Source organism: Hoplias malabaricus, chromosome 3 (genome assembly GCF_029633855.1).
Source record: "Hoplias malabaricus isolate fHopMal1 chromosome 3, fHopMal1.hap1, whole genome shotgun sequence".
Lineage (NCBI taxonomy): Eukaryota > Metazoa > Chordata > Actinopteri > Characiformes > Erythrinidae > Hoplias > Hoplias malabaricus.
The window spans coordinates 44,621,288-44,641,445 of record NC_089802.1 but is presented as its reverse complement, the minus strand read 5'-3'; the positions used below and the strand labels follow the sequence as shown (position 1 = coordinate 44,641,445).

The 20,158-nt window shown below is 39.5% G+C and overlaps 1 protein-coding gene across 2 annotated transcripts; it reads right to left on the bottom strand.

The window, feature by feature from the left end:
* Positions 1 to 1,702: 1,702 nt before the first annotated feature.
* Positions 1,703 to 14,839, bottom strand: tfap2c (transcription factor AP-2 gamma (activating enhancer binding protein 2 gamma)). Of its 2 annotated transcripts, none has more exons than XM_066664735.1 (7): positions 14,547 to 14,839; positions 11,824 to 12,273; positions 11,060 to 11,111; positions 7,339 to 7,561; positions 4,948 to 5,066; positions 3,675 to 3,816; positions 1,703 to 3,271 (listed from the first exon to the last, which is right to left on the bottom strand). In XM_066664735.1, exons 1-7 carry the CDS (start codon positions 14,592 to 14,594, stop codon positions 2,974 to 2,976), a joined length of 1,332 nt encoding a protein of 443 aa, XP_066520832.1. In that variant the 5' UTR covers positions 14,595 to 14,839; the 3' UTR covers positions 1,703 to 2,973. The 2 variants fall into 2 exon arrangements, with proteins under 2 accessions (XP_066520832.1, XP_066520833.1); XM_066664736.1 differs by having other exon boundaries at positions 11,824 to 12,270.
* Positions 14,840 to 20,158: the final 5,319 nt, after the last annotated feature.

The following is a 20,158-nucleotide window of genomic DNA, read 5'->3' as shown; positions in this document are numbered from 1 at the left end:
TTATTGTGTATTTGTAGTTATGTATCGATTGGTTTGAGTATTATGGCCTATTTTTATATTTTCAGCAAGTGCAAATATCAGGATCAGTACTAGTCAATGTCAATGTTTAAATGACAGTATTGGTATTGGAAAATAAAAAGCGGTATCTTACTATATCTAGCAGAGAAACATATCCAGTAGAAGTGAAATGCATTGATAAAAGGTAAACCTCCAAAGTGGCTCAGTGACTTTTTGTTTGTTAGTGTATTTCAAAATCCATATATATATTAGTGACTAGTCATTTTCAGGGTTGCGAACTCAAGAGGAAATTAAATAACGTTTGTTACATTACAAACTATGAACATCCAGTTTGAAAAACAGCTTGCACTCATCGTCATCAACACCTTTCAGGTAAAAGAGGAAGTGAATGCCACAACCATAAGCAATCAGTCATCAGGGCTAGTCCTCCAAAAGCAAAGTTAGCAGGTCTCATCTTTCAGCCGAGTGCAAGGAAGAGAATCAACTGAAGGCGGTTACAGCCAGCAACAGCGAGGCGAAAGCCACATGGCCGGTCCATCAGGTTCTGAGGGAGAAGCTCACACTTGTTCTACTGTCAGCTCAGACACATGAGTCACTCACTTCACACACACAAACACACAGGCAGAAAAGATAGCGCATGATATAGGAAGAGTGGAAAATAATGAGGAGGTTCTATAATAAAATTTATTGTGGATCATGTAACAAAGCTTGAGTGCGAATTTTCCATTTCACCTGAAGGGAGCATAAATCACATGAAAAAAATAACAGCTTCCCAAAGCAGCTTCTAAATGAACATTCCCGTTCCACGTTAAACCGTTTAAAGAATGAAGATTGAAATAAAGAGCAGCTTGAGCTTGGTCAGCAAAGCCTTCCACGGTCTTGATCTTCACATCTAAAGGATGTCTGCTTACAGGCATGTGCCGATGTGTTAAGAACAAATACGGCTCAGGCTTAACTTGTCTGTAATTGTTATTCCTGCATTGTACCACAGCAATGGTTAAGCTTGTCACAGAGCTACATTATAATTTTCTCAGTGGAGTCTCAACCTTTTTAAAAGAGACTTAAAGTCAGGCCTGAATGACAGTTTCCTCAATGAATTCACCCATTTCGCAACCTGCCACATGGTCTGATGAGCTTGGGAAAAAAAAAAAAGACCTAGATGAATCAAGGTGTAGTAAAAAGCAAATATTATCTTATTCTTTACTGGCAAGTGTTGCTCAAGAGCTCGTTCTCTTATGTTCATTAGACGAGGACTTATGATGTAAAAGATCACATACAGGATCATATCTCTCATATCTATCGGCTGTGCTGTCATGCCCACTTGCAGGATGGAGAGGTGAGACATGAAAAGAGTCAACTGTGTTTACAGGCCATAAATAAACAAACACGCAAGGGAGCAGAGATCCCAGGTAAAGCAGGTGTGCCGGACGTTAAACCTGAGCACAAACAAGCTCTGAAAGCACCCGTCCTTGTCTGTTTCTGTGGATCATTTCTCGTCAGGAGATTTCTGGGTAATCTGGTCATCAACTACTGACCTGCATTTCTCAGGCTTGTTAAAAATACAATGTGTGATATCACAGTCCCAACTGCTACTCCATGTTTGTTCCTCATATTCTCTTGACATAAAATAACAGCTCACGACAGTTGAGTTGGCCATTATCTGTGTGTTTTACGGGCTGAGGCCTGTGTTTTAGAGTGTACCAATGACCCAGTGACATCAGTGAGAAAAGGTAACAAGCACAGCTATGAAGAGAGTTGATTTTTTTTTTATTATTATTATTATTTATCCTATAGCTTTAAAAGACTTTACACATATATGAAAAGAAAATCACCCCCACGGCCTAACCACTATATGATAAAAAAACTAACCCCTTTATAAAAAGTTGGAACACTCCTGTTTTGAAAGTTAAACCATACACCAGAATTGTACCGATATTTACAAATCCCATTAAATTACAACATAAATTAGAAAATATTTACATTTAGGGGCAAGATGTGGAAACAACATTTCTATTCCAATTCATCTAAAAGCATAAAAAGACAAACTGTATTTACAGAAAACACATCATTTCACACAACACACACATATGCCTGTCTGATCTCTGACTTGCATAGTACAACCATTGGATTTCAATGCAAATGTTGAGTGTCACTGTTCATAACTGGGAAAAATTTGTTCAGTTAACTCTTAAATGGCACAGGATTTCATTCCTCTCAGCTACAAGCTTCCAGTCTGTGCCATTTTCTGTGCAGTTACTAAATAATATGGCTTAGAAATGTAATAAGCCAGTGAATGTAATGGGTTAATTTGTTATAACTCAGTGGCATTATAGGCCAAACTAAAAGGAGGCTAAAATGTAACGCCATTTCATTTCCGCAATGATTTAGTGCCTTCAGGCTTATTTGAATCTAGAGCTATTTATCTTGAGAACAGCAACATACATAACACTCACTCATGCTTACAATACTCCCACAGACAAAAGTACAATAACACTGCATCCAAAAGAAGTCAAGCAAAGAGCATCTCATTCTCTTGAGCGGATCACATGTCCTCTGCATGTCCAATAGGGGTTCAGCACCAAGGAAGAAGACAAAGGTAGGACTTCCTCTTCATGAGATAAAAACACAAGCAAAAAATATTTAAAATCCACATAAATTCTTGAAATGGTGAGTGGAAAGCTCCTTCTCGTAGAGCCACGGACAACATGCAGATGCTGAAAAAGATGTGATCATCTATGTCGGTCAGTCAGAAGGGAAAAGCACTTAAAACATCTGTGCAGACGAGTGAGTTCTGGAAGACCAGGACATGAAGGAAGAGGGTCGCTGAGCCATGCCCAGCTTCCATCGAACGCAGGAACAACAACTATGTTCAAGAGAGCCCGACAGTCCAATGTAGACCACGAGCCCTCCACAGTCCTCTGAAAAATTCTAGTCCAGCATCACTGCTACAATGTTTCACTTCCTGTGCTTGTCCATCTTGTCTGTAGCTTTGCTGCCCCCGTCTGAGGAGCCCTGTGAGGAGTCTCCTCCAGCACTCAGGTACATTTTGTCCACCTGCTTCAGAGCCTCATTGAGGTAGTTCTGTAGCGAGGTCATGGCGGCGCAGATGGCCGGGGAGCCGAAGCCATGGGTGATGAGGCTGAAGTGGGTCAGACAGCCCTGAATCCCAGGCTCCAGGATGGGAGCCGGCCGAGAGTTGCCCAGTGGAGAGCGATCCTGGGTCAGGAGGTCAGTGAACTCCTTGCAGATTTGCCTGGGTGTCAAGAAATATATATTTTGTTTGTGTTTAATGAGGATGCATCATTTGTAACCAAAATAAAATATCTTTATTTATTGATTTAATAATAACTAAGCTTGTGAAGTTTAGTTTTTGATTTCTCTCCCCCAGGTTTCTGAGAGACTGCCACATTGGTGGAACAGTAGGTACCCGGTCATGAATAATAGCAGTTTCACTGTTTTGATGGCAAAGGCTATCAAAGGCTCAGCAGAGACAGAAGTCTTTATCAGAGGTGGGTAAGTAGACAGCAGACACAGAAATAAAAGAAATTTTCACTGTGCCTGCCATAATATGTTTTATCAGGTTTGTCAGAGTTCTACAGAATGAAGGGGGTTTTTAAACAGGTTTTAGTAAAATGTCAGTAAAGTTGTGAACTCACTTGGCAGCCAAGAGCATGTTCTTGCGAGAGTTGATCTCGTTGCGTTCTACATGTGGTCGTCCCAGGTACTCGGCCACAGCTTTGGCAGGAAACTCTGTCTCACAGACATAACCAAAGTCTCGAGCCAGGTGTACAGCCTCACCTGCAGATGTTAATCAGAGATGAGTCAGGTTCATAAGACTGTGCAAACGAACATGACGCATTGTTCATGCCAACAGTTCACCCAGTGAGTCAAAGAAACGGAACACAAATAAAGAATCAGTTTCCAGCTGGAGGGATTTGAGAGCTACTGAGAAGAGCACAGACGGCTGCATCTTCTCTGGGGAGAGGAGGGGTGGTCATACAACGAGTCTTTAATGGGTTTATGTAGCTGAAGGCTGCAAATGGTTCTACAGATTCAACAGAGCCTCTTATTGATAGACCAAGCATTACTCGCAGACTTTCTGTCTTTAAGGTCAGCTTCTCCTTTTGGCTAGCAAACACATGATAACAAGCCCCAATTCAGCTTTGAAGGTCTCTAAATAACACAGCCTTCCAGATATGTTCCTGCCCTAATCCCCCACTCGTCCTATTAACAGTGAGAATGGCAACATTACAGAAACGAAAAAACGTATTCCGTGTAGCTGTGGGCACTAGTTCGCTCATGGTGCTTGCATTAATAGCTATGTGACTCATTGCTGGAATATACTCTTGCAAAAGGTAAATCTTCAGAAGAAATGTCATGAAATTTAAGCATTTGTTAGCACATGCCCTTAAGGTTAATCTGTACTGTGAAAGAAAAAAAAACGAAACCATGGTTAACATTTGAAGATAGAGAAGAAGGCTAAGTTGGTACTTGTCACTGTGGAGCTTGATGAATAGCTTCACTTTAGAAGATCCACTGGAATGTAAAGGCCTGCTTTTTTATGAGCCATTTCTTGCTCTTCAAGTTTGAGGCAGCTGCTTGCTAACCTCAAAATGTCAAACTGGAACATCTTCACATATGTGAATGCTTTCTACGTGTCTGAGAAAAGCTTAGTGGACATTCTGTATTTTGTACTGGTTTCAGAAACAGCTGAAACACAAGCCTAACACAAGGGTGTGGTAATAACAAAAAAGCCAGAGTCACACCGCGTTCATTAGTATACTGTCTGGTGCATAATGACGGGGCAAAATAAAAAATCAATGATATCCAACATAGATTCAAATATGACTGCTCTTCTAACATATGACCCTGATGTGCCCATGATGACTGTAATAGCATAAAAGGGGAAATTCATCAATGAACTCATACCTTCCACTAGCGCTGTTAGCAGGGTGACGTTAGCTGCCTTCCTGCGGCCTGCAGGCAGGTTCAGGCCGATCTTATCCAGCTTCTCTCTGAGGGATCTTCCACCATTCTTTGACTTAGCTCTGTGTGATAAAGCAAACCATACATAAGACGTCTCATCTGAATTAGCAATATATTGTGAGCATGAAGAAAAAAAAAACTTCTATCTCCATATCAGTGTTTCTCCAGCAGAAGGGGACATATTTTCCACTGGTTAATCCAACAGGATGTCATTCAAGGTCATTTCCATTGTTACAGTCTTCATGAAATATTGACTCAATGTATAGGAAGGCTAGTACTTTTAAATGAATGAAAGTAAAAATATGCAAAACACAAGATACAATCTTTTGTCCTGCTCACAAATATGTATTTCCTGTATCCTACTGTATGTCTCACATAAATGAATGGATGCAAAAGTGCAAGTATGAGGACAAATGAAAATGCAGCTCTAGAGTTTTTAGAGTGCAAACACACACACTCTCACCCACACACAAATTCCCCATTTAATTGAGCCGCTTCAGTTTTCTGCATGACTAAGCTTGGAGTCCTGGCGTTGGCGGGTGAGAGAGAGAGAGGCACCATCTTTAGGGAGAAGTGTGTACCCCCAACCCCCAACCCCTTGCCATCCCAGACACATACACACACATGCCCCCTCTCAACAATCTCTACATGACCTACTTAATACTGTCTGTCACATATCTCTGACAGTGTGAGTGCATGTGCATATGTTTTTGTTTCACGATGAAAATGTCATGACTTTGGAGGAAACCCAACATCAAAAATGTTTCACATGTCATTTTCTGAAGAGGCTACATTTACGGCTTAATACATTTTATTACAAACACGTCCTTTAAAAGGAATTGTGTATAGTGACATTATTATTCAACAAACATATTTAGCATGTATAAAATACGTATGCGACTGTATTATTACGTGTGATAGATTATACATTGAGACATACGAGAGTCTCCAAATATCTGAGACCACTACAAATGTTTTCCTAATTTAATTAAGTGTTTGTAGCAAAATAATATTCCACAATAAATGATGTTAAAAAATGATCAATTCCAGACTTTGTGCAAAAAGTCTAGACCTCTACCTTTCAAGACTTTTTGTACAAAGGTGTTATAATATGGTCGATGACACAAATTTACTTACATTTGAATAGTTCTAAAAATATTGTTCCAGGTTATTTCCAGGTGGTTACAACTGTACACACAGTAAAAGGTATGGAAATAAGCGCATGTGTTTGTGTGCGTGTGCGTGCGTGTGTGCGTGCATGCGTGTGTTTGCGTGTGTGTGTGTGTGTGTAAAACACAGGAAGTGAAAAATGTGCATTCCTAGCAAAAAACACTTCTACACATCAAAGCTTTGGTGACACCCCCATCTCTCTTGATTTCCCTCAACATTGATCTTGCTGACATATGGGGCACAAGGTCAACTGTTCAGCTACAGTTAAAATCAGCCCAGAACCTCATCTCCCATGTTCACACATATAAACCCCTAAACACACACACACACACACACACACACACACACACACACGTACACATGCACATTCTACTATCATCTAATAGGTGGTTGATGGCATTCATTTCTACACCACATATAAAATGTGATAAAACACATAGCCATACCTCTGTAATTCATACTTTCATTGTCTGTAAATAATTATCCAGTTCAGGGTCCTAACTCACTCTCCCAAAAACCGATAAGATATTATTTAAAAAATATAACATACAACACTGGTTCCAACATTGCCAGTATTGAAGAAATCTGGATAATTTTCATCATTTGTTGAATATTACTTGTGCAGACTATGTCGAGGTAGTGTAAATACAAAGAAGCACATGGCTAACAATTATACAGTAACAAATCACTGCTCTGAGAACCAAACCTCTCATCTCTAAATAGTAGCTTTTCAGGAGAAACAACAAACCCTACCAAATTTCAAAGTGAGCTAATGTCACAGTCCTTTACTCCAAGTATTTTTAGACTCTTTATATTGGTCCATTTATCACGAACTTAGTAAAGTATTAACTGTTCCTTTCAAATAAATTCATCAAATTTAAAATGCTTAAATAGAGATGCACCATTTTCCTCCAATGTTAAGAATGTGATACTCTTTTTAAGGACATCACACATGCTGTTTCACCCTGCATCACTAAACTAAGAGCCAGAATTGTGCTTAAATTTGATAGACCTCTCTGCCGAATGTTTCGTACAGCTTTAAAGACTCAGCACACTTGAAAATTACTTTCTCAATGCTAAAATAAACATCCCCCACAACAATGCTTTGTTACTGAATGTGAAAACCTGTGTTTACTTCTGGAGGTTTTAGTTTATGAGTCTCACCTTCGTAGTACTCCTCCGAGCAGGGAAGCATTGAGACACTCGGGTGGGGACAGGCGTCTCTGGACCTCAGCAACAGTCACTTTGTACTTGGAGGTGGAGCTGAGCAGAGAGAGGCGTCCCGGGACGGAGCAGAAAACTTCACTGGGATTTGACACCATCCCTAGAAGGGACTCCTTCTGGAAGGGAAGACCCATGGGGTTCCCCTTGGGAAGGGTCACTGGACCTGAGAAGGAGAAACATGTAATTAGACTTAACCAGAATGTTCCAGTGATACAATGAAGATGGACCCAAAGCAGACAGTTGTCCTGCTTTATAATTAGAGTTTATGGACGGATTCTGTTTTTGGGTTGTTTGGGGAAAGACTTATGGTTTTTACTGCAGTGGTGTCATCTTTTACAGTGGCCATTAATTCAGCCCAGGCTCTGTTTCTGACCTGTTTTTTTTCCTCCCGCGTTATTGAAGGGACAATGGGTGGAAATAGTCCTTCAAATTTCACAATAAAAACAAACAACTCTTCTTGCTAAAAAGCAACAACATCTTGGAGTTGGAGATGCATGTATATGAGACTCTATCTCAGTTCCTCACTCAGCATATGACTATATCAACTCCATGTAAGTTGACTAATAATGACAGAATGATTTATATTATTTATTGACAAATTAGACTACAGGGTAGCACTTTACAATAAGGGTATAACTATTAATGTAGCATTTGACTAATGCTAGTAATAATAACTAATGTTTTTAAATATTTCATTAGCATTGGAATTAGAACCTTGGTGGAATCCTGTCTAAGCTAAACTTTAATTAATGCACCTTGGGTCATGTTAATAATTTTTTCACTTCTTATGATTTATATAAAGTTAGTTATAATTACTATCATTATTTAATAACTGATTGTTTAACCTTTAGTAATATTACTGAACTGGAGTTTAAAGATGTTAATGCAGTTACTTTCTTAACGAAATCCCAAACATTCTTTACAGCATCCTTCACGGTATCATTTGTAGAATTACAAAGAGTCCTTGCATGTGAGGCTTCTTAATGGGAAACAGATACAGTTAGTCCCTGGTAACTAACTGCTGTTTACAGGAAAGCTCTTCAGCCTCATTCTAAGCACTGAGTAATTTGTTCTGCAAGCTGAGTTTCTAATAGTAAACAGCACATTCAACATTCAGCACTGAGAGTACCATTAACCAAAGGCCACCACTTCTAAATGAATTCCTAATCCCGATCCAGTGTACATGCAATTTTAGTCCCAGATTAAGCAGAAGCTGAGCCTAACCACATGTTTCAATAGTTCATCTCCACTGACGTTTTAATGTAGTCGAGACTAGGTGGAAATCTAGCCCTGAGAGTCTTAGACCGGGCTCAACATCAGAGAGCTTCCTCTTGAAGACATTCATCCTGATACCTTCACCCTAACCAACCAGAAACCCCACTCCCCAAGCAAAGTCTCTGAAAGTGATCAAGATGCCTCCAGCTTTGTAGTTTTAATTCTGAAGCACACCAACCAGTAGAATCCCAAAAGCAGGATGGGTGGTCGTTTGGGGCAAAGCGGATGTTTGTGTCCTGTGGTGTTTCAGTACAGGCAAAAGCCATATGGCATTAATAAAATATGCACAACTCAAGACCATGTAGGAAAACAAAACAGATGATGTAAATGTTTGACTGGTAATCCATCCCTGTTTGATGTTCAGAGTTTATCAAACGGTCTGTCCTGCGCCTGAGCCGAGGCTCAGATGGTCGGAGAAATCAGTGAGGTAATAAATATGAGCCAGAATTCTGACTTATGTGAGCCATAATAGGAGCCCACACTGTGCCAGAGTCATCTGTACTATAATCAACTCTTCAAATGTACTGGCGTAAATGCGCATTTGTCAAGATGCTCCACAGAGTTCAAAGAAACTCTAAATTACTGACTGACAAAAACGCAGGCCAAATCTGTCAAATCTGCTTGTGGTGAAAGCGTCCCATGGTGGATGCACAGGCTCAATAAATTATACTGTATATATACATAATACAAAACGGCAATGATTACTAAATCCTGATATGTTAGAATACATACATAAAAAATGTATGAACGCGTTGATGTTAAATCCAAGTAAACAGCCTTAATTATATTCTTTTAATAACTGAACAACGTTGACTACATCCAGCACATGCTCAGAAAATTTTATTGTGACCATATGTGCAAAAGACGAAATGTCATAAGGAAGAAACCTCTACTTCACTTGAAATAAAATAACAAATAAATGTCAGTCAAAAATTTGAGCAAGAAAAAGATAAACTCCTGTAAGACTGAGGTCAATTTCCACAACAGAATGTCAGTGGAACTTCTGAGCACATCCAGCATCTGTCAGAACTGGCACTTCAGGCTTATCTTTTCTGATGCACTGGTCTGAATTAAAACACTAGAGCCAGAGTGTGCAAGGTCTGACCATTGAAAGAAAGTCCATTTTTTAAACCAACAGAATGAAACAAAATTAAGCCTACAAATAACTGAGGATCTAAAATGAATGACAATGAGGAAAAGAACTGCTGTTTTCATCTGAGAACATTAAAAAGTAAGAAAAATAATGAACGCATTCAAAATTAGCCTTAAATTTGCTGTTAAATATTCACTCATTAACAGTAATAATTAGTGTTTTTACAGATTTCTTTTATAATGTAATGTAAAAAGTAATCTGTTTTACGTAAACACTTCAGACTGGGGTCAAATTAGCCTTCTACTGTCCATATTTTCCTCACAGCTGATCTGATATCAGCAAGTTTATGCTAGTGTCAGCTGCTCACACTGAACACTCCAGCAGAATCTGGGACCTCCCAAAATGTATGCATGTTTCTGAGTTAACAACATTTCGTGTCAGGACACCTGAGAGAGTGCAGTGTGCTCACTCTGTGTGTGTGTGTGCGTGAGGTGCCACACCCCGAGTGCTGTTCTTTCACGTCTGTGTGTGTGGCGTGACTCTGCTGAGGCAGTCAGCCCTGCAGAACCCAGTGCTCTTTCACCACCGCATAAGAACCTTAAGCTTGGACAACAATGATGGCCTGGGCCTTCGCACTCTCTCTCTCTCGCTCTCTCTCTCTCTCGCTCTCTCTCTCTCTCTCTCTCTCTCTCTCTCTCTCTCTCTCTCTCTCTCTCTCTCTCTCTCTCTCTCTGAGCCAACAGAGCATTTTAAAGGTTGCCCAACTTCTACAAGCTGTCAGCTCCTCTGCCATTTCCAGAGGATTCCTGCTTCTGCCTCTCCATTCATGCTGACTGAGCTCCACAATGGGAGGAGGATCAAGCCTAGATTAGTTAAATGGAGCACAGGGCCAAGACAGATTAGAGGGGAAAGTTTGAAGCACAGCTTCCTCGGCCCTTCCCATTCAGACTCAGAGCAGAAAACACAGCGAAACAGAGCTGTAACCACTGCCATATGTGCATCATGTTGTTATTTTATGCCCATCTCTGTTAATGTACTTCAGCATGTCAGTATTAATACTAATATGAAAATGTAAAACCAAAAAACTGTTTCTAAATTCACCAAGAAATGCCCAGTGTCTTAGTGCAATTATGAAACAAGTTCTACTACTATTATCATTCATAAATTACATTGCTTGTGCTAGAGTAGCTGCTAGGAGAGCATGACTGATTTCACTATCTCCCTCCGTGCCCATGTGTATTTTTCTAGTACAAGACTGACATTTAAGAAATTTGAATGAGAAATGAAGCCTACCTTTTTTGATGACTGTCTGGTCAGTGATTACAATACTTTGATCATCCACATGCTGAGGAAAAACAAATAAATAAAATATTAAGATCACTCATTCAATCAACACAGACGAACAATTGGATATGGACCCAACTGGATAAACTAGCACATCCATAGGAATACAAAACTGTTTATTACTATGTGTCTATAAACTGGTACAAGTAAAATAAAGCACAGCCTCAGAAACCGTTTTATAAGGGTTCTTTAGTAAAGAAAGTTGGGCTCTGTTGAATTGTGGATGCTCAAATAAACATTTCAACGGATACAGTTGACCTTTTTAAACAGTTCTGCTATATGAAGAATATTTTTCTATGAATGGGTGCTGCTGTTGCTACAAATTGACTTATATGTTACATGTGGATCCCGTTGCTAGGAGTAGATCCAGTTAATGTTGTATGTAAGCCAATCAAAATGGCATGTTCTGGTGATTATCTATTCCAGCAGATATAGAGTTAAGTGTGTATTAATTCTGCAGAAGTGTGTTCTGTTGAGAATGTGTACTCAATTTGAAAAAGGGTGCCTTATATTTTTACAAACAACAGTATAATGAGCAGCAACATAAGTATAAGAATATAGAGAGTGCAAAATAAATGGAAGTAAATCACATTAGTTTCACTCTCTGCTTTTGGAAGTGCACATGCCAGGTTCAAAGAAGAAATAATGTGAAGTAATTCATGGTTTGAATGAACTTCTTGAAACAGCTGACTAGCTGGGACATTCACTTGTACCTCATCCAGACCTGGACCCATATCGTGGAGCCCCATGTTGTCTACAATGGCATTCTCGATGCTGTGGACATGAGGGGGCAGCAGCTCCGGCCTCCTGAAGCCATCTCTGCGTATGCCTGACGATCCTCCTTCCAGAGCCAGGATCTGACCAGCAAGCCCCCGGCTGTGGGCCGAGACCCCTTCCTGACCCTGGCGTCCGACCCACTGCTGCTGCTGAGTGGACGCAGGGGACTGGTGGATGGAGTTGATGTTGAAGGGGTCACTGAGGTGGGAGTAGTCACTGGGTTGTGTGTAGGGCAAGGGCTGGTACGGAGGTGGGAAGTATGGGGGCTGGAAGTCCGAGCCTTGGGAATGAGAGAGTGAGGGGGCTGGACTGTAGAGGTGCTGACTGACCGCGGGCAGGTGGGGTAAACGCGGGTTCCCATTGCTGCTGCCATCATGTCTCTCCTGCTGAAACGCACGCACACACACACAAAAACAGACAGAAGACCGGACATTAGCTCATGTGAGAAAGGTGAGGCATGTTATTATGGCATAAAATATGTAAATATAAGCAGTCTTATGCAAAAGTTTCAGGGCCCCTGGTAAAATTCTATGTTGTTTTTCTAAAAATAAAGAGACACAGCAAACACAGATTAAATCATTCTAATACACAATTAAATATGAATTAAATATACGTAGTTATATTTTATTTTCTACATTGAACATATTTTGATCGGAAATATGCCTTTTTCAAATGTTATGACACGTTTCAAAATGAACTCTTATTTTGAAAGCGTTAATCTTAAACTAATAAACAGAAAATGTGAAGTAAAAATTGCAGAGAGACACATTTAAAAGTGTTCTCTCTAGAGGATGTTTTATCTTATTTTCCCCTGGAAAAAATCTTCAAGACATAATTTGACCAGGGGCTTATAGCCCAAGAAATGCTGTGAAATCAGTGGATTCCAAAATGTACACCATCCACATGAAATAAAAAATAAATATATTCCCCTATCAACACAGCTGCTGTGGTTCACTTTAGTTTTGACAGGAGGCCGTTGATCGATTTTAAGAACCTACGGCACACATTTGGAAATGGGTGTATATAATTATAACTGTAATTTGAATTTTAATACATTTCAAATTTTACCTTCGGAGCAATCATTAGCCAATTAGTCTTTTGTAGAAACAAGACGTGTACGACTAATAAGTTCAATTTAAACAAGTTTTGTTGAATTGTGTCCAATCGTGTCCAATGCGGTAATTACCAATTTATTAATTAGTGGCGGGGATCCACCGTTTGTCAAAAAAATAAATATATAATAAAAAGGTTAAAATATTTTATAAAATATTAAATAAATAAAAATATTTTTAAAAGGTTTATTGTTGTTTGGATTAATAAGAATTTTTTTTAAAAAAATTTAAAGTTTTTAAAATAACTAAAATATAAAGGTATTGTTAGCATGTTAGCCTAAGTCTTTAAAAAGTAACTTTTTTATTTATCTGGAATAACTCTCAGACTATCTCCTGGCCCATCTCTGACAAGAGCCCAGGCCACTTTGAATCTATCCGTCGCCGTTGTGTGGCTAACTGCTCGCACCTTTGTATATCTCTGTGGTTAAAGTGTCACAGTTAAGGTGGAGTTGTTCAGGTGTCGTTGTTGGTGTGAACCACCGCAGGTTCGCTGACAGTCACCGTGGACAAAAAGAAAAGAGAATGAAACAGCGCGCGAGGCATGCGTGTCCGGTTTCCCAAAGTCATTCATCTTTCAGATTCTCTTAAATATGTGAGAGAGCTTTTAATGTAATGCCCGGCCACATTTTAACGACTAGTGAACGATTAGTTCTATGAAGCCTTTGGGAAAATGGGCCCAGGTCAAAAAACAAACAAACAAACAAAAAAACAGTTACGCAGAGAGTATGAACCCATGGTTAGTATAAAAACCGACTGGCTAATTCGATTATACACTAACTTCAAGTATTTACAGGAAATTCTAAATTAGAATACAACAGATTATGAAATTCCAAATTTGAATATTGATAAGAAATTAATTCATAAATTGCAAAACTGCAAATGGCAGTATTTTTTATAAATCTGACGTTCTAAATTCAAATCTTTATAGAAAAAAAAATCTGACAGGGTAAATTCAAGTATCTGCAGGAAATGCTTACATTAAAATCATAAATGTTTCATATAGGAAACTCACATACGTTAATTCGAATATTTACAGTAAACATTAAAATTATAAGCTGGAGAGTTTCTTACAGGAAATACTAAAGTTCTGAATTATGAAATCATATGCACTTCATAATGTAAAGTTTGTAATTTAACGTTTTTTTTTTTTTTTGAGGCAACATATAACTAGTGGCCACAAATATCTCCGGTACTTTTAGCACCGAGGCTGCCGCCGTGTGTTCTCTTCTGCTCAGGCGAGTTTTACAGATTGTACAAACTGCTCTTCAGTCCATGGCACAGCTGCTGTTCAGCTGCAGATTGTAACACACTGGAGAATCATTCTAAACAGTGTGTTTTGCAAAGCACAAATTTTAAGTGTTGTTGACTGTTTATTTGTATTCAATTCAGTGAATAAACAGTAATTGTGAGGTGCAGCCACCAGAGCACGTCATTTCTCAGACTTTCCACACTGTGACACACGGGTGACTCAGCGTGGCTCACACGTTCACGCGTAAAAGCAGAAACAAGATGTAAAAGCGAGGTCGAAGTTCTGCGCGCGCTCTTACCTCGCAGTCGTCCTCATACTTGACGTTATCCGCTAACTTCCACAACATTGTCTCTCTGACGTTGGTGAGTTTGGCGCGCGGGGGGCTCCTCAGTGTCACAGTGCTCGTCCACGGTTTACTCCACAGGGCGCAGTGCACGCGATGAGGAAAGGCATGGACCGGAGTAGTATGTGCAGAGGAGGGCAAGCGCGCCACATGAAGCTCTGCGCGCAGAGTGGAGGAGAAGGATGAAAAAAAACAACGACAAAAAAGCGATACGCGCGAGACAGCGACGGACGGCAAAGACTCCCTCTGACGGTGGAATGCGCTCTGCTGGCTGTCACGAGCTCTGTCTGCTTTAAAACGCGCCACTATATTCGCGCAGCCTCGGCAAAATGGGCGGAGCCAATGCCGGACGTCATACTAGATGAAGAGGAGCCACGCGTGGTTAATTGGCTGAGGAGGAAAGGACGGACCAATCGCTGCGCTGTGCGACTTGCTTTGGAAATTCAGATTTCACGGACAACTCCGAGTTCTATAAACGACAACTTTACTGCAGCGCAAGAGTTTAGATTACATTAAATCATATCAGTGTAAACAATAATGAATAACACCGTTAGTATTGGTAATATTGTCCTGTATTATTAGTTTTCATGTTGGGTTTGTTGTTGTTCTAGTTGATGTTATTGTTGTTGATGTTTTCATAGTTTTTTTATGTTCTTGTTGTTGCAGACACTTTACCTGACTGTATTATCAAATCTAAATTTTTTTATTGTTCCTGAAGAATGTTGGCAAATTAATTTTTTACTAGCTTTTGTTTGTTTTAAACTTTTGCCGTTCATAGTTTGATACTAAACCGTCTGTTGCTGTTCTGCTCTGTGATTGGTCACTATTCATTTTACAGCTTCAGCCTAGCATTTAATTTTAGACCAAAATGATAAAAAATATATAAATAAATAAAAATAAATAAAAAAATAAATTAGTGGACATCTTAAGACGATGTGCTGATAAAAGGCGGATATATGAAATTCCACGTTTAGAGCTTTGAGAGCTGTTACTTTTCTGCTTTTACTCAAAGTATTTTTCCTTTAATATTATTATTATTATTGCCCGAGCCATTCCTTTACATTTTACCTGAATAACCTCGTGTTTTATTTAAATGTGTATTCAAGGGACTCTGCTATCTCTACCAACGATGATGAAAAAGTGATGCAAATTGAAATCAGTGACAAATAATCCAGGATCAAAAACACAGTGTAAGGCCGGTGTCATTTTGTTGCAAAAATTAAAATAATATTTTAGTCTCCCCCAAGTCCAGATTACAACATACTGGCAAATCCTTCACAGACATCGTTATGTCCCTGTGTTTAAATCAGTAAAAAGAGGCTAGGTATTACGCACACGTCTGATATCTTCTGCTCAGTGTCCTGTTTTGTATGGTCCAATACCTTTCTATAGAGAAGAGGTAATCCTACAGATCATAAATAGTCGTTTAAAACAGTGATGTGAATTAGTTACGTGCACGCGGAGATCTCGTTGTGTTTTAAAGGCACATAACTCTTCATCCTCCTTATCATCATCGTCATCATCATCTGATGCTAGTCTAAACGACGAATCCTGGTTAAGCCTGAGTCTATAAGCCCCTGGCTCTTTACACGCGGGGGGAGCGCGCGCTCAGAGCCGCCGCGTTAAGCGCTGCAGAGTCGCTCTCTGATCTTAATCACCGGTTTGGTGCTGCTTCCAGCGGCCAGAACAAGGCTGAACAAAGCTGTTGCTTTAGTCTGAACAACGCTAAACATGACTTGAGCTTACAGTGGACTTTAAACAGTCAAACAGCAGAGCAACCAGCCTTCAACAAAGTGAGCTCAATATTGCGCTACAGTTTAATTTGAACAAAGCGAAGAATTCAGGTTATTATTAACACTAATATATTCTTCACGGTCAGAAAGAGTCAGTGTAGTCAGAGTTGCTTTAGTCTACAGCTAAACAAACTCGCGTTGAGATTAGTATCCACTAAAAAATAAACATCAAAATATTCAGCAGTCAGAATGTGAGGCCCAGTACATCGCTTTAAAAGCTAATTTGAATGACTTAAATGATTTGAATTAATGGAATGTGTTAGTGCTCATCTAATGTTACCTGCTTTTCAAATAATTTTCTGTATTTACATTATTTACGCTGCAGACTGAAATTATTCACAGCTGCAAACACTGGTCGAGCTCAATGTACACATTGGCAACAAAACAGCAAAAATATCATCCGTCAAAACAATTGAGGCAATTCTACATTTAAAACTTCCCTCTCAAAACTTTCAAGCGCACTTTTAATTATGACTTGTTTTTGATTTGCCTTTAATTTAAAGTGACTGGAGAATTTAGACAAATGTATGATATTTTTCATTGTGGTGAAATACAAGCATTGTCTGAATTTGCGCCTAGAATTAAGAACTGGGCTAAGCTCTGTTCTAACTCTGAGAAAAAGAAATAAAAGAATGACCTCAATTTTTTTTAATTTTTGCAGTTTTTCAGTTAAGATATTTCACCATATCACACAGCTGCATGTCCTGTGGGTTCAGCATTAAAGGCTGCTTGAAATCCAGGCAAATGTCGCTCATATTGAGGGTTATTCGGTCATTTATTTGACTGTACGCTGTAAGGCCTGAATTTGAAGAATGTGAAGAAGGTATTTTACCTTAGTTACAATAGCTCATGATTTAATTAATTATTCATTAATAATTGTACATATTGGTTTTTCATTGCTTGTCCACAAATAAAACGCAGCCAAAAACTAAAATCAACGTCCATTGCCTTCTTCTCAGAATTAATGAAGATTAAGACAGAGACGAACACAGCAATGTGCGTGATCTCGGATTATTTATTCCGTTCAGAATTGAAACTTTATCGCATTTACGTCGCATAAATATATTTAAAAGTTCATATACTACTCAATAAATAGGTCCAGTGTCAGGGATTAAAAAATGACTAATGTAAACATTACAGAAAACTGCCAAATGTAAGTGCAAATATTACTCTTATATCACAGTTTCTTTGAAGGCTACTCTTTCGGGGGTTCCTGATGATCAGTAGCATCACCACTGTATATTTCTTGCTGTTTTGAGGGCACATGAGAAAAGCATGTCCCAATTAAGACACTGCAGAGAGGCTCTTTATATCTCTTATAAAAATGTATTTAAATTCAGTTCTGTTTGTTTTTCTGTGTGAAACAAAACCACGTAGACCAAGGGAAGCCTTTCAGCTCAGAAGATGCTGCGCGCGCTATCTTGAAGAATAAATAAATAAACAAACAAACAACAAATGCGCTTGTGGGGGTCTTGTCCTTTGGTCGTTAGAAAATGAAAATAAACAATTAAATTAATATAGAGTAACAATAAAATCAGACTCACCCTCCAGTCGAGCCTCTCTATTAAGGACTGCATGGGTGGCTGCACGGTCTTTTCCGACAAACAGCAACTGCTGAGCTCGTGCTGCCAGACTGCGCTTACTACACCTGGCTGGGGACGCATGCGCAGAGCACAGCGGCGCAACACCTGAGTGACGGTCTTCACATTCCGCTCTCTTTGTCCACCCGTATTCAGACAGGCCCCGCCTATCGGAGCTGCTGTGGCTCAAGCGCGGGAGGGCGTGGTCTGACTGAAATCGCGTGGGGAATAAAATTAGCGATAAGCTCCGCAGGAATCAAAAGACCTGTGCTTTAATAACTATATACAAAGAGCGGTGTGCGAAGGTTTGAACACCCCTCGATCAAATTACGTGTTTTGGTGAGAATCTAAGTATAAATATGTCAACAACGTATCCTCAGGGAACACATTTATCCGTTAGTTTTAGAGCATTTTGCTTCGTTGCTCGGGAACAAACGAGTAAATCAGAATAAACAGCAGAAAATGTGCAATAACCTCAGCAGAAGTGCCTTCTCTGTACAGGTTGTGTAATTATTCTGTTTGGGAAAGTCAACAAAACACCTTCTGTATGTTGGATTTTCTTTTCTTTTAAATCTTTTTGACATGTCCGCGTGGTGCGTTTTTCAGCTTTTCTGCTTCGAAACTGCAGCGATGCAAAGACAGTCTGAAACAGGCGAATTCAGACAAGCAGGGTTTCATACCTCATAAATCAAAGGAACCAATCCTTTCAGCTTGCAGGGCGGGTCTTTCAAGCTGCAGGTGAAGACTGGTGTGTTGTTTGGAGATAGAGGCTGGTACTAATTGTATATTCATAGATCTGTTTGTATTAAATGAAGACAAAATTACAGCGCAAATTTTGCACCACTTCTAAAGGGTAAGGTTTAGATGCGCTTGGAAAAGTGTGTTTGAAGAGAGATGAGTCTTTAGGGGATTAATACATTACTTGAGGGTATAAAAAATATTAGCACATTGGCCTTGAATGTCGGAGTCAGAGCTTTAAAAATGCAAAAAATGTGTCAAAACTCAGGTTTGATCTTTAAAAAATGTAATGCACGTGTATAGGACACAGTCCATCAGTGTAAGTACAAAATTAAGAATCTAATTCAAGTCTGTTTCAGAATGGGGGCCCCGATGTGAATTGATTTAGTTCTTTCCTGGAGCACTTCCCTTACAAGTAATTTCTTATACACTGCACAAGAAACTTTAACTCCACAAAAGAACAAACAGCACATTATTTTCAGTTTAATAACAATAACAACCAGTTTCGAAAACTGAGCCATTGTCTTCTGGTAGACTATATACCTCAGTGCTTCGAAATAGTTTTACAGTAACGAGACATGTTCACTTTTATACATTAGCAATAAATATTTGTTTAGTCCGTTAGGTAATCGTTGACAAAAATATCTATTAAATGCTAGAACCAGGTCCTCATATAAAAGTCGTGCTATTTACAACTGGTCTGAGGTGAACTCAAAGACAGTGATGTGTTGCCACCTATTGTTCACTCAGAGCAACTGCACGCAAATCTTTTCGGTAAGTTTTTATTTGCAAATCCAGAGTTTTTCGGTGTTTCGTGTGAGGCTGCACGGTGTCTGTTGAAGAGGAAGGGGTGACCCCTCCCGCCATTACAGGTTACGCTGGTCATTCCAGGAGCGTGACTTGTAAAATACCGAAAATTTACAATGAAAATACAATATATTATGCAGACAAATACCGGTCCTCCACTTAAGACATATCCGAGAGAACAGGACGACACACAGTCTCTCGACCACAGGATTTGCTCGACAATTCAGCGCTGAACTACGAGGTTGTTTTTTGTTTGTCCCGTGACCCTCTGTGGAATTGGTAACCGATCCTCTCACGAGAAACCTGGACTGACCTTTGCTGACGAGTATGTTGTGTGGCCGGAGGGGAACTGGTCAAGAGTTCACTTTAGCGATGACAGCAATTTGACTTCAGTTGGGTCTGACGACAATAATATTGGGCGTCGAACAGGGAAAAGACTGAAAACGAAGTGCGTGACAGAGTCAATTGTTGTTACTGCGGTCCTATCAAACGGACCCGTTTTGATCATTTAATTAAGTGTGTTTTGTAAAGCTTACTATGTGACATTTTCTACCTACCTTTGAGGATCATAGACAAGAATTCTGTAATGCCCATTACATTTGTAGGCTACAGTTCCTAGGTCCTATGGGGAGTTCAATACAGAAATAAT

Bases quoted from the DNA above. Each gene is read 5' to 3' on its own strand.
- tfap2c (XM_066664735.1), bottom strand. From the start codon at position 14,594: ATGTTGTGGAAGTTAGCGGATAACGTCAAGTATGAGGACGACTGCGAG. The intron at 11,112-11,823 runs GTACAAGTGAAT...GTTTTTCCTCAG, and splicing joins TGGGTCCAGGTCTGGATGAG to CATGTGGATGATCAAAGTAT. The intron at 3,817-4,947 runs GTATGAGTTCAT...TAACATCTGCAG, and splicing joins GCTAACAGCGCTAGTGGAAG to GTGAGGCTGTACACCTGGCT.